Source organism: Amborella trichopoda, chromosome 6 (genome assembly GCF_054954075.1).
Source record: "Amborella trichopoda isolate Santa Cruz 75 chromosome 6, AtrichopodaSantaCruz75HAP2 v2.0, whole genome shotgun sequence".
NCBI lineage: Eukaryota > Viridiplantae > Streptophyta > Magnoliopsida > Amborellales > Amborellaceae > Amborella > Amborella trichopoda.
In genome coordinates, this window is record NC_142341.1 from 10,693,508 (window position 1) to 10,707,268 (window position 13,761).

Sequence of the window (13,761 nt, forward strand, 5' to 3'; positions counted from 1 at the left end):
AACGGGCACTAAATCATAATTTTGGCCAACGAAAAGAATCAAGTAATAAAACGCCCTACACTGGTGTTTCAACCAAATTTATGCACACATGTTCCCCGTGACCACCATGTACCCAACGTCTTTTGACATGGTTCATCATGGTTAGATCTCGATCTCTCTCTCTCTTCACAGCTCTCTCTCCCCTCTCTCACTCTCTCTCTCTCAAACACACGGATGGACCTGGGCTTGCATTTGTCATAATTTAGAAATTTATTATTGTGGATCAATTTGATTACCAAAGACATTTTTACTTAAACTAATGCTAAGACTTTGGCTTTGTTAGAATTCATGGTAGCATGCATGTATAGACATTCAATGGAAAATGAAGAATGGAAAAGAAGACAGAACACAACGTTTACGTCGAAACCTTACATCCACGGATCCAAAGCCCAACTGACTACATCTTTACTATTTTAGATGAATGATGCCAACTGGCTACATCTTCACTATTTTAGAGGAATGTTTACATCAATAAGTAAATCTATACATAAAGGACAATCACACAATTACATAAGATAAATATGGTATTATTCTTGGAGATAGAGGTAAATAGTATGAGCCTTATCACCAAACTAACTTCATGACCAATATATATATTAACTTCATGACCAATATATTATATGTATATCAATATGAACCCGAGATATCCATATCCTAACACTCCCCCTCAAATTCAAGATGTTTTGACACAAAGCAGTTAGAGTTTAAACAATACTAAGTTGCCAAAAACGAGTAATGGTTTTCAAATTGCTTGAACAATAAATACACAAAGCAGTTGGAGTATGAACAATACTAAGTTGCCAAAAACAAGTAATGGTCTTCAAATTGTTTGAACAAAAAGCACAAGAAACGGCAAATCTCAAGAACAGACGGCCTCACGAACATCCGGGATGGAGTAACGAAAAACTTCATCAACAGCAGACAAATCGGGCTTTCGGAACATCTGGGATCGAGTAACGAAAAACTCGATAAATAACAGACAAACAGACATTTAGAATTTCCAGGATCGAGTAACAAAAAACTCAATCAATAGACATGATCGAATAACATAAAGAAATTTGATCATCTCACTGGATGGAGCAATAGAAAACTCCATCATTGAGCAATAGAAAACTCCATCATCCAACAGCATTGAGTAACGGAAAACTCAATCATTAAACATAAGCATCCAGAACATATAGGATTGACTAAACTTTATCATCACATAGGATGGAGTACTCCAATAAGATTGAGTAACGAGAAACTCAATCATCAAACAGGATCAAGTAATGAAAAATTTGATCATCAATCAGGATCGAAAGATTCGATCATCGAACAGGATGCACTTGGAACTCTCTCTATACGACGATCTCTAAGGTGTTTATCTCTCCACTAGTTGTTCGTACACAAGCATTGGGTTCGCCATTGTTGTCTCTCTTCTGTCTTGACAGAGGGAAAGGCCCAAGCTGTAGCACACAGACACTTAGCACGAAATGCCCCAAGCTGTAGCACGCAGACACTAAGCACGAAATCCCCAGATGCACGGGCCCAACCAGCCCCCTTTTTCTCTTGTGAAACCCTACGAGCAGAGAGATAATGAGATGGGCGAGGAGGATGGATTGAAATTAGGCCTCTGAAAAACAAAGAATGCTACAGAGATAATGAAAAACAAAGCATGCTAGAGAGAGAATGAAATGTGCAGACAGTATTCAAATTCCCGATCTCATATCTATTGTTCTGATATCATGTTAGAATTCGTGGAGCATACATACACATTTACGTGGTTCAGGATGAAGTCTTACGTCCACGGATCCAAAGCCCAACTGGCTACATTTTCACTATTTTGGATGAATGTTTACGTCCACGGATCCAAAGCCCAACTTGCTACATTTTCACTATTTTGGATAAATACTTACATCAATAAGTACCTCTCTATATATAAATAATCACAATCCAACTGGCTACATCTTCACTATTTTGGATGAATGTTTATATCAATCAGTACATCTATATATAAAGATAATCTCACAATTACATGAGATAAATATGATATGATTCTTGGAGATGGAGGTAAATAGTAAGAGTTTAATCCCCAAACTAACTTCATGACCAAGACATATACCCATACATATATTAATATGAACCTCAGATATCCATATCCTAACTGGCATAATGGTGAGACTCCTAGTTTGTGGCATATTTATCAGGATGGACCGAACCAGTGGTCTGACCACTTATCGATATCTTGGCCGGTTTGGCTCTAAGAAAAAGTTTGATTTGATTGCAAAGTGGTCCAAACTAATATTTGTTTCTTTTTTTGAAAAATCCTATCTAACTGATTCGATCAATAGTTGGATCGGTTTTGACCGAACCAAACCTTTCTCCAGTTTAACGTCGTACATCCTTGATAACAGTAGTTTGTGGGGAGAGCACTCTTTGATTTCTAACTTCTCTCTTTCAAACCAAGCCTACCGAACAAAAAGGAAATATAGGATCAAGAAAAAGTTTATATAGCGGTGAGGCCCTAAATAATCAAACTAATGCGTATCTCAAAAATTCATTAGAAAATGTTGTTTTGATGCTAACAAAAGCCCTCAAATTTGATCATATCGACCCCAAGATGTATGGACATGGAAAAAAAAAATAGATTTCAAGTCTTGAACATAGTGCATCTTGTAATGTATTATCTAGACCATCAATTTTCAAGTGTTCATAGATCTGCTCGATCTACACTATTTTTTTAACTTTGAAATTTATAATTAGATATGAAAATTGATTTTCAAACCATCATAAAAATTTCTAATACTGAAACAACATATTTCGAGACTATTTAAAGTGCCCTACTTTAATTGTTTGGAGCCTTGGCTTTATACAAACCACACCACCTTCATGTAAAGCATTCAAATTGTATGTACTACGCCCAAACCGACACCAAAATGTACTAGGCCCAAACCGACACCAAAAAGTTAGGGACAGCTATTGACCCGGCTAAGTGGTCCATATATCCATTTATGTACCAACCAAAGTATACGGTCGTATCAACTCTAGATTCTAGGATCCATAGCTTTGTTTATTTTTTTGGTTTCATTTTAAGGGTGCGGTTTATGTAGAACCGAGGCTCTAAATAATCAAATTAGAGCCCACCTTCAAATAGTGTCAAAAAATATAGTTTCAATACTATAAATCTTTGTGATAGCCTTAAAATAGATTTTTATTTTTAATTATAAAATTTAAAGTTTCAAAAATAGTGTAGATGATGCATATCTACAAAAACCTGAAAATCTTAAACATTGACCGTCCGAAAATAAGTTACAAGATGCACTATTTCCAAAACTTAAAACCTTTTTTTTCTGTTTCATGTCCATGCATCTTGATGTCAAAATGATCAATTTGAGAATATTTGGGTATCAAAACAACATCTTCTAGTGAAATGTTTGAGGTGAGCTCTAATTTAATTGTTTAGAGCCTTGGCTCTATATAAACTTTTTCCTTTTTTTAATGTGATTATGGGATACATACTTCAAATCAAAGTTATCAAATTCACTTCGCTTCAGCCGAAGAGGCCAAAGCCTTCATATTTTGTACATAAACTGAAGAGAAGCAAAGCTGGGTGTTGTCGCTTCGGTCAGATTTGGGCCGCTTCGAGCTGCTTCCGCCATATTCGGGCTGTTTCGGGTCTGCTTCGGCCATCAAAGAAATAGCAATATAAAAGTATTTTTTATTTTTTTATTTTTTATTTGTTCCATTATTTGTATATAATTTGTATATAAATATCTAATTTATTTATACTAAACTTTCAAAAAAAAGTCTGAAGTCTTCCCCCGAATCGGCCAAAGCACCGAATTAATTTATTTTTCTCACCAAACCGAAGAAGACTCCGAAGAGAATATGACAACATTGCTTCAAACTCAATTTTGTTGTTTGATGTTGAGACCATTGTTCACAAAATCACCCAATCTAACCACTAACGGCTCGGTTAGATCAGAACATACCAGTGGCCGGTTCCGGTTTTAGGTGGTTAGGGTGATCAACTGGTATTTTAAAAAAAAAATTCAAAAAAATGTATATAAATTCTTAAAAATAGGGAATTTGATTTGTAATGTATTTTAAATATTCTTTATATTATGGTAAAGATTAAAAATTGTTTGGGTCATTAATACTCACTTTTATATTTTCCCATCTGTTTTAGAAATTTTAAAAATAGCTCTTGAAAAATATAACATCGGTTAAAATCAATTTTTCATTAATTTTCAATTTTATTTGAATGTGTTTTTGTTTTAATCATTCTTTATAGGGTGCAATTTGTACAGAGCCTAGGCTCTAAACAATCAAATTAGAGCCTACCTTCAAATAATATTGAGAAATGTGGTTTCAATAGTGGAAATCTCTATGATAGCCTTAAAATATATTGTCATCTTTATTTGTAAAGTTTAAAGCTTCTAAAATAGTGTAGATCGACATATCTATGAAAACTTGAAAATCTTGAAAATTGACGATTCAAAAATGCGTTACAAAATACACTATTTCCAAAACTTGAACTCCATTTTTTTCTCATGTCCATTCATCTTGATGTCCAGATGATCAATTTGAGGATATTTGTGCATCAAAACAATCTTTTCTAGTAAAAGTTTTGAGGTAGCTCTTATTTGATTGTTTAGAGCCTCGGCTCTATATAAACTTTTCCTTCCTTTATATGCTTTTCTTATTTTAGCAGTTTTTTTTTTGCATTTTTTATTTTTTTCAACACTTTTTTTAGCACCCAGGATTTGCCCAGTTAGAGCGATTGAATCAGCCAGTTTACCGGTTAGTCTAGCCAAACCGCTTCCCGATCCATGTCCGATTAACTGTTCCAGTTCGATTTTGCGAACACTGATTGAGACAAAAGAGTATAGTTGCGATATAAACTTGGAAAACAATTTTACTGAAACAACGTTATTTGATCTTGGGGTGGGATGAGACTAGAGAGTGACTCGACAAAGGCCAGTCATGAAACAGTTTTGAAATATGGGCTTACTAAACCCTCATTTTGGATTTGGTGGAAGGGGTGCCCAATTCAAGTCTAATAAAGTAGATTCAGATATGTTAATAAAAAAATTGCAGTATTTGATCATCTAAATTAGCTAGAATATGCTTTTTCAAACTCATGATAGATATGTACGATGGAGCGCTAACTAGTGTACGAACAACTAGTGAAGAGATAAACAAGTTTTCAGTGACAATAGGTCTACAACAAGGGTCAGCATTGCACACATACCTTTTTATCTTAATTACAAATGACTTAACTAGATACCTACAGGATGAGGTACCGTGATGCATATTGTTTGCAAATGACTTAGTTTTGATCGATGAGACCCAAAACGGCATCAACACAAAGTTAGAACTTTGGAAGGATGCCCTAGAATCCAAAGGTTTTAAAATTAGCCAGACTAAGGCAGAACATATGAAATGCAAATTTAGTAATAGTAGGAGTAAAGACGAGGAAGTAGTTAAGATTTACGGCATGAAGTACAAACAAGACCACACTTTCGGTCAATAATCCAAGAAAATAGAGAGGGAAGATGTCGCACACAAAAATAGAGTTGGGTGGGTGAAGTGGAGATGTGCAATTAGAATTTTATGTGATCGCCGCATACTAATGAAGCCGAAGGACAAGTTCTATTGGACACTTATGAGTCAGCTTTGCTCTATGGGGCAGAATGTTGAGCGGACAAAAACAATATACACATAAAATGAATGCAGCGGAGATGTGGATATTGAGATGTATGAGTGGCAAGACAAGAAGGGATAGAATTCGAAATGCGTTCATTCGAGAGAATTTAGATGTGGCATCAATAGGCGATAAGATGAGAGAGAGTAGACTTAAGTAGGCTGGCTATGTGTGGCGCCAATCAAGTACAACACTTGTTGGGAGGTGCGAGTTAGTTCAAATGGAATGACTGAAAAGGATAAAGGGTAGCTCCAAAAGGATATGGTTAGAAGTAGTCCGAAAAGATATTAGGACTCATGGTTTCACTAAGGGTATAACATTTAATATAGCAGATTAGCAGACCAGGATTCATTTAGCCGATCCCAATTAATTGAAAAAAATATATAATCATGATGATAATTATATTTTTTAAAATCATTAATTTTGTGAAGATTTAGTTTGATTTTGGAAAAATGATTGCTTACTTGAGAAGGTTACACATCCCCAAAGTTCTAGATCCTAATAATACACCTACGCAGGATTTGTCCTGAGCGGGTGGATAAACGATATCAGTTTCCTCCTATAGGACCCTATAATCTTTTGCGGAGGTACTTACAGTTTGTCCTGCATATAGATTTTTTATATTATTAATTAACTTTTTATTTAATAAATATGCATTTGGGACTCAAAAATTTTAGAAAAGTTCAATGGCTTCTCAACAGACATAGGTTCTCTTTAGATTCCTATCCAAACTTAACTATGAAAAAGTTAGAAGATGGACGCGAACTTTTCTTCCTGTGGGATCCCACTTCATGCCCTTTGATGCTAACGCATTTCTTAGCCCAAACCAGATCAGGTCCTTAAAAATCCTTGTGATGGTCTATAAATCCATTTCCGTTCCTTACTGTGGAACTTGAAACTGCAACACTGGGGTAGATTTGGTAATCCAGTAATGACTTCAAATAGATGGTCCCAAAAAGCATCACAGGATGAGTGATTTTTTTGAAAAAATTATTATTTTTTTGGATCCACAATTGTCGAGGCAGAAATATAAGTCCAACTATCATAATTATGTCTCAATCATAACAATTTGCATGTTTGGCCGCACCAAGACTGTGTTTCACTATGAGATTTGAGTTGCAGTTGTATAAAGCCACAAATTCGCTAAATACCTTATATCTCCATTTTTCTTCTTATTTGCGTCCCTTTATCTTGGGTGCTCAACCCTGTCAAAATAAGTAAAGTCTCACCTTATAACTTATTAAAAATTGTAATTCAAGTATTGAAAAACTGATCATCTCAGCTTGAACATTATGGTTGTGCAAAAAAATTAGAATTTCAAATTCTAAAAATCATGTATATTACAAAAATCATCAACACCATCCATTTTGCCCAAAAAATAAGTGTTTTCAGGTCCATAAGATTTGTACCATTTTTTTTATTTCAAAATTTATTGTTGGAATTGGAAATTAATTTTAAAACCATCATAAAGATTTCTGATGCTGAAAGTGCTTTTCGGATGAGCATTTGAGGCGAGGCTTTATTTTTTTTTCATAAAGCCTAGGCCCTATAGAAACTCCATCCTTTAAAAAATCTAAGTTCTTGAGTGTGCGATGAATTTGTAGGGCGGGTGCATTTACCCATTTTTGGAGTGATTTATATGAAAAAGTTTATATAAGGTTCTCTTATTAAAGGAAGAAGTTTATATAAATGCGAGGCTATAAACAATCAAATTAAGGCGCATCTCAAAAATTTAATTAGAAGAGGTTCTTTTGATGCTCAAAAATCTTCAAATTGATTATCTCGATCTCAAGATCCATGGACATGAGAAACAAATAGATTTCAAATTTTGGAAATAATGTTTCTTGTAACGCATTTTTGGACCGTCAGTTTTTAAGATTTTCAAGTTTTCATAGATATGCTCGATTTACATTATTTTTAAAGTTTTAAATTTTATCATTAGAAATGAAAATATATTTTAAAGCTATAAAAAGGTTTCAAGTATTGAGACAACATCTTTTGACATTATTTTAAGGTGATCTTTACTTTAATTATTTAGAGCCTCGGCTCTATACAAACCGCAACCCATATTAAATGGCAGTTGTTATTACCTAAGTAAACCGTTGAGCTGTCTCTTTAACGCCAAAGAGAAAATGGTAACCGTTACGATGTCCCTTTAAAAAGGATAATTAGGCTCCTTCAAAAGCCCTTGTCTTTTTAAAGAAAAGGACACATGATTTGAATTTTGAACTTTGAACTTTTCCTAAAGCTTTGATAGGCTGCTAGATAGGTTCATCATTTTTAATCGTGTTGAAAAGTGTCTCAAATCAGTGCATCATAGAGTGGTACCACAATGAGTGATGGCAAATATTTTCTCTCTTTCTATCACGATATATATAGATTTGATAGAAGTTGGATAGAGAGAGAGAGAGACAGACAGATTTTTAAAGTATTGTGTTTCCTAACTCGAAAAGATTTAAAATATGAAAAAATTACAGATACCCTCTCAATCATATTTTATTGGAAAAAGTTTATATAAGGATGGAACCTTATAATGTAGAACAACTACGGACGCACATAAAAAATCCATCGAAAAAAGTAGTTTTAATGTTGAAAAACCCTTTGATTGATCATCTCGACATCGAGATGTATGACCATGAAAAATAAAAACATTTTAAGTCTCAGAAATTGTGCATTTTATATCATATTATCTACACCGTCTATTTTCAAGATTTTCATATGTTTGTAAATCTACTTGATTTTAACCATTTTTTAAATTTAAAATTTTACAATTAGATATAAAAATAGATTTTGAGATAATCTTAAAAACATTTTACATCAAAATTATATACCATGATAAAATTTGAAGGCGCACCTTACCTCTTCCGCTACGGATGCATTTGTATGCCAACTGCACCCCATTTTATATGCTTGTGCCCACCCCTAATACCTTTTTGGGAAAGGTTTCTATACTTCCCTTATAGCATAAAAGATCTATGCTTCCCCTACCATCCAGCCGTCCAATTTTTATCAAGAGAGTCACTCACCATTTGATCTTAGATTCGACGTTTCAAAGTTTTTTATATTTAGCTTTTTTATACAAATTGTATGAATATAAAATTTGGTACATGCTATATTCTCATTAGGGCGTACCTATAAAAAATATTCAAAATAATTTTTCAATAAAATATAATGACCAAAATACCCCTTGAAACTTTCAAGGGTATTTTGGTTATTTTATTTTATTAGAAATATTGTTTTTATACTTTTCGCTAGTGTGAGTTTAATAGAGAATTGGACGTACAAAATTTGGTATCAAAATAGTTTATAGAAAAAAAATAAAAAATAAAATAGTGTAGATATGTAACATTGTGATCGGGGCAATTTTAACCCTCCATTCAGAATGGACGGTTGGATAAAGTGAAGTACATCAGTTTTATATTGTAGAGAAAGCATAAAAAGCCTCCCCTACTTTTTTTAACTTTAGACTAGAGTCAGTACTATTAATTTTTTCATACAGCCCCTCGGAAGAAAGTAGTCTTTTTTATAATGGAATACCCTCCCAATGCATGAACCTGAATTCATTTCCATCACTCTCTCTCTCAAGGCTTTCGAATTTTCAGAGTTTCTCTCTAGAAACTCGAAATTTGAAATAACTTGAAATTTGAAATAGTTTTTTTTTAAAAAAATTAAAATAGTTTCTCTCTAAATATTTTGATATAGTCTCTCTTTCACTTTGAAAATTTAAAATTTGAGATAGCCTCTCTTAAAATTTTGAGATAATTTCTTCTTCTAAAATTTAAAATTTCAAATTTCAAATCTTTAGATGAACAATCTTAATAACTTACATGGGGGTATTTTACCTTTTTTTTAGGTAGTGGATACAAAAAAATAAATAATATTAGTACTATAGCATTAAAAATAGGAAAAAGTTTATATAAAGCCGAGGTTATGAACAATCAAATTTGAACCTACCTCAAAATTAACTAAAAGTGGTTGTTTGGATGTCTAAATATCTTCAAATTGATCATCTCAACATCAAGATGCATAGACATGAGAAAAAAATGGATTGTAAATTTTGAAAATAGTGTATTTCTGTAACGTATTTTTGGATCGTAAATTTAAATATTTTCAAGTTTTCATAAATATGTCGATCTACATTATTTTTTAAGCTTTAAACTTTATAAATAAATATAAAAATATATTTTAAGGTCATCACATAAATTTACAATATTTAAACCACATTTCTTGACACTATTACTATTTGAAGGTAGGCTCTAATTTGATTGTTTAGAGCCTAAACTCTATGCAATCCGCACCCTTTAAAGTATTAGGGGTTGGCATGTCTAGAAAGTGTAGTCCCCAGGTGTATCTATAATTTAAACATAAAATATAAGCATGTATACTCCCAAGGGATTGTAATATTTTTTACTAAAATATTCCATGTTCTTTTCTTGAGCCAAACCAGCTTTGGTTCCACCAGGTTCAGGATATCTTAAACCGTCAATCCAAATATTGTGGGTTTTAACTTCATAGAGACTCAATTTCCAGAAAAACAAACAGAGAGAGAGATACTGAATGGCTCCCACGCTAGGTAGTTTCACAGAAGAGAGAGAAACCATGACGATGGCTACACAAAAAAAACAAAAGAAAGCAGGGAGAAACACCAGAAAGTGAAACATTTAAACAACCGAATCCATCTTCCATTTCCTCGTGGGAAAAATATATTAAAGATTACATTGGCTGCTAAGCTTTAAACTCAAAAAGGCAATAACCAAAAATGAACTGAATCCAAATAGCAATGGCTAAAGCCTAAACCAAATAGAACCTGCAACTAGTCCACCTACAAGCAAAAATTCCTCAGGATACTACAAATTAGACAAAGAAAGCAAATAAGAATTGCATATAGCAATCTCTAACATAAAAATGGGGACACCAGTAAGTAAGAGGGAAAGAGAGGAGCTCATTTATTTGGGTTTGGTGGGGGCTCCATTGGCAACTTCTTGGGGTTTAGAGGCAGAGCCCGCAGGTGGGTTGAGCTCATCCCAAGCTTCAATCCAAGTGACCATGGCTTCACTGAGCTTGATAAAATAGGGATCGACAGGTCCAAGCTTCTCTTTGACTTGCTTTGAGAGCTCAATGTAACATTTTTGAACAGTGGTGCAATCTTTAGGGAGAGTTGCAGATTGAAAGAAAGGGATGATCTCCTCTTGCCAAAATATGCCCTTGTATTCCTTTTTCAGGTTCACAAATGGGTTGCTTGCTTTGCTGTGCCAAATGTATGGCAACCCTGTCTTAACCCCAAGACCAAGATGGTCACAGATCACCTGTCAAATAAAACAGCCACCCATGAGAGAGAGAGCACATTTTCTAATGTATTCATGAAGGAAACAGTTATGAGCCACCCATGTGAGGGTTAGGTCTTAGTTATTTTTCAAAGGAAAAGGTGGCACAGAGAATCCCTGGTAATCATTCATATAGTAAAAGTTTGGGTATGATAAATGGGAAAGGGTAGGTCAAAAGAGTTCATGATCTTTCCTTTGTAGAATGATCAAGATACTGATTTTGAAATCGACTAAGATATAGAGAAACCAAATAAAAAAGAAAAAGAACCACAACTCTCAAATAGAGAGAGAGAAAAGAAACTTTATTTCCTCAAAGAGGAAGTATTATGTACAGATAAGAGAAAACTATGCCAGATGAATACAAGAGAGATAAAACCAAGTAACTCAAAAAGATCCAGATGTAAACAAGAGAGAGAAAACCAACAAGTAACTGAAGAAGATCCAGATGAAAACAAGAGATAAAACTAACAAGTAACTGAACAAGATCCAGATGAAAACAAGAGATAAAACCAACAAGTAACTGAACAAGATCTATGGAGAAATGAAGAAATTCTAAATCAGATTTGAAAACAAATCTATAAGAAAAAATACGGAGCAAAATTAGTTCAATTCTAATAAAAATCAAAATGCAGGTTCCACGATCAGATTTGCAATAGGAAATAGCAAATATGGTATAGTTGATCACAGATCAGATAAAAAAAGGCAATTTTTTTTCTAACAATTCAAGATTATATTACCTTGCAACACCAGCCAGCCCACATATCGTCATAACGACCAATGGGTTGGCCATCTCCCATCAAACCAAAATACATGGCAGCGCCAATGAGCTCCCTGTTAAATCCTAAATTCATCCCACACATTGGGAACAACGTGCCCTTTGGGATGGTGAGAACCGCATCAACATACCTTTAAATCACAAAAAAGGCAAAAATTAGATCATGAGAGAGAAACCAGCAAGATCTAAACCATTGAACACATAATGCCATAACGCAGATTTACATATTATAAGATGTGAATCTTCTGCGGGGGAGAGAGAGAGAGAAAACCTATTTGCATAATAAAAACACAGCGAGAGAAACTCAATTCTTATCAAGACAGAGAGAAGAAAGAAATAGATGAGCCAATTCATTTTAAAACACAGACATGAGAGGGACCGAACTGCATCCAAAAAGTTTAGAATTTATTTACACACAGAAAGACGATTTGTATCCCCACACACAAAGACCCAATTTGTATCAAAAAAGAGAGATACCAAATCCAAATTATATAACAAAGAAAACAGAGACATGATACAGAGAAAGAGAGAGACCTGGTGTTGCGTTCGAGGGGTTTGACGAGCTGAGTGGGTGCATCATAGTCAGGGATGTTGAGCCAGAGGCCATGAGAGATAGCAGTGGGGGCACCCTCCCTCAAGCTAAATGGGTAACCTCGAACGAAATCAGCACCTTCTCTATATGGATCATAGAGGGTGTTGAAGAAGAAAGGGGTTGAGGGAGTCAACAAGTTCTGAATATGTTGAGCCAAAGCATTGATCTCCTTCCCACTTGGATCCTTGGCCACCTGTAACATATTCCCAAATTAGAAAGAGAACAATGTGTATCAGAGATCAGAAAAAAGAGAGAAAAAAAAGTAGCCTCAAATGATATGCAAAAACACAGAGATCCAAAATCACAGAGAGAGACCCGAAGCGCCCCAAAAATAAAACCAAATCAAAGAGAGCGCAGAAAGTAGAACACAAAAGAGATAATAGAAGTGACCCAAATGCACCAGAAAAAAAAAAGAAGAGACCCAAAGAAATATTTACAAGAACACAAAAATATCCCAAATTGTAAATAAATAAAAAAGTGGGAAAACCCAACCAAAAAATCAGGCAGTATAAAAACCCAATAATTCAATCCAGTGAGAGAACAAAATAATGCAAATTGCACAAAAAAAAAAAAAAAAAAAGATAAAAAGAGAGGCAGTGACTGAAAATTCAAAATGAAAAGAGAAGAGAAGAGAAGAGAAGAGAGAGAGATCCAGTAGAAAATCGCCTGTAGTACAAAATCAACAAAATCCCCACTCAAAGCAAACCAAGCTATTTACAGGTTCAAAATCCCAAACTGTATCAAAACACCCAGATCAATGAGATATAGTCCATAAACTATAGCTCAAATACTGAATAAATCTTAATGAACCCAAAATCCCCAACTTGTACAAGATCCCAATTCTCCAGAAACCCCAATTGACAAAAAGATCCCAATTCTCCAAAAACCCCAATTCACAAGAAGAGATGTAGCAGAGACAACCCAATTAGATCTAAATAGAGAAGAGTAAGTAGGATCTTACAAAGCAATCATCATCAATGGTGAAGATGTACTTCTTCTTCGAAACCATGTATCCGAAGCACCGACACGCCGAATCCTTGAAGGAGATGCACGACGCCTTGGGTCCAAGGATTCGATTGATATCATTGCGATTATAGAGCTCGTAATCGAAACCTTCCGGGACCTTAATGACCTTTGATGGATCACCATCCTGAACTATGATCAGGTGATATGGTTGGAAATATGGCCGCCACATCTCCAAGAAATCAAGGTTTCTAATGGTGGGGATCACAATGTCAAGCTCATCAGCAAGACGAGGCTTCACAGGAGTTGGGTTTGCCATTGCTAGGCTGTAGAGAGAGAAAGAAGAGAGAGAAAGATGAGGGGCAGATGTAAGTTTTCTGTT

The 13,761-nt window shown here is 34.5% G+C and overlaps 1 protein-coding gene across 1 annotated transcript; it reads right to left on the reverse strand.

Moving 5' to 3' along the window:
• Positions 1 to 10,385: 10,385 nt before the first annotated feature.
• On the reverse strand, positions 10,386 to 13,761 carry LOC18438072 (putative UDP-arabinopyranose mutase 1). Its single transcript, XM_006848264.4, has 4 exons — positions 13,378 to 13,761; positions 12,359 to 12,609; positions 11,787 to 11,955; positions 10,386 to 11,031 (listed from the first exon to the last, which is right to left on the reverse strand). Exons 1-4 carry the CDS (start codon positions 13,696 to 13,698, stop codon positions 10,672 to 10,674), a joined length of 1,101 nt encoding a protein of 366 aa, XP_006848327.1. The 5' UTR covers positions 13,699 to 13,761; the 3' UTR covers positions 10,386 to 10,671.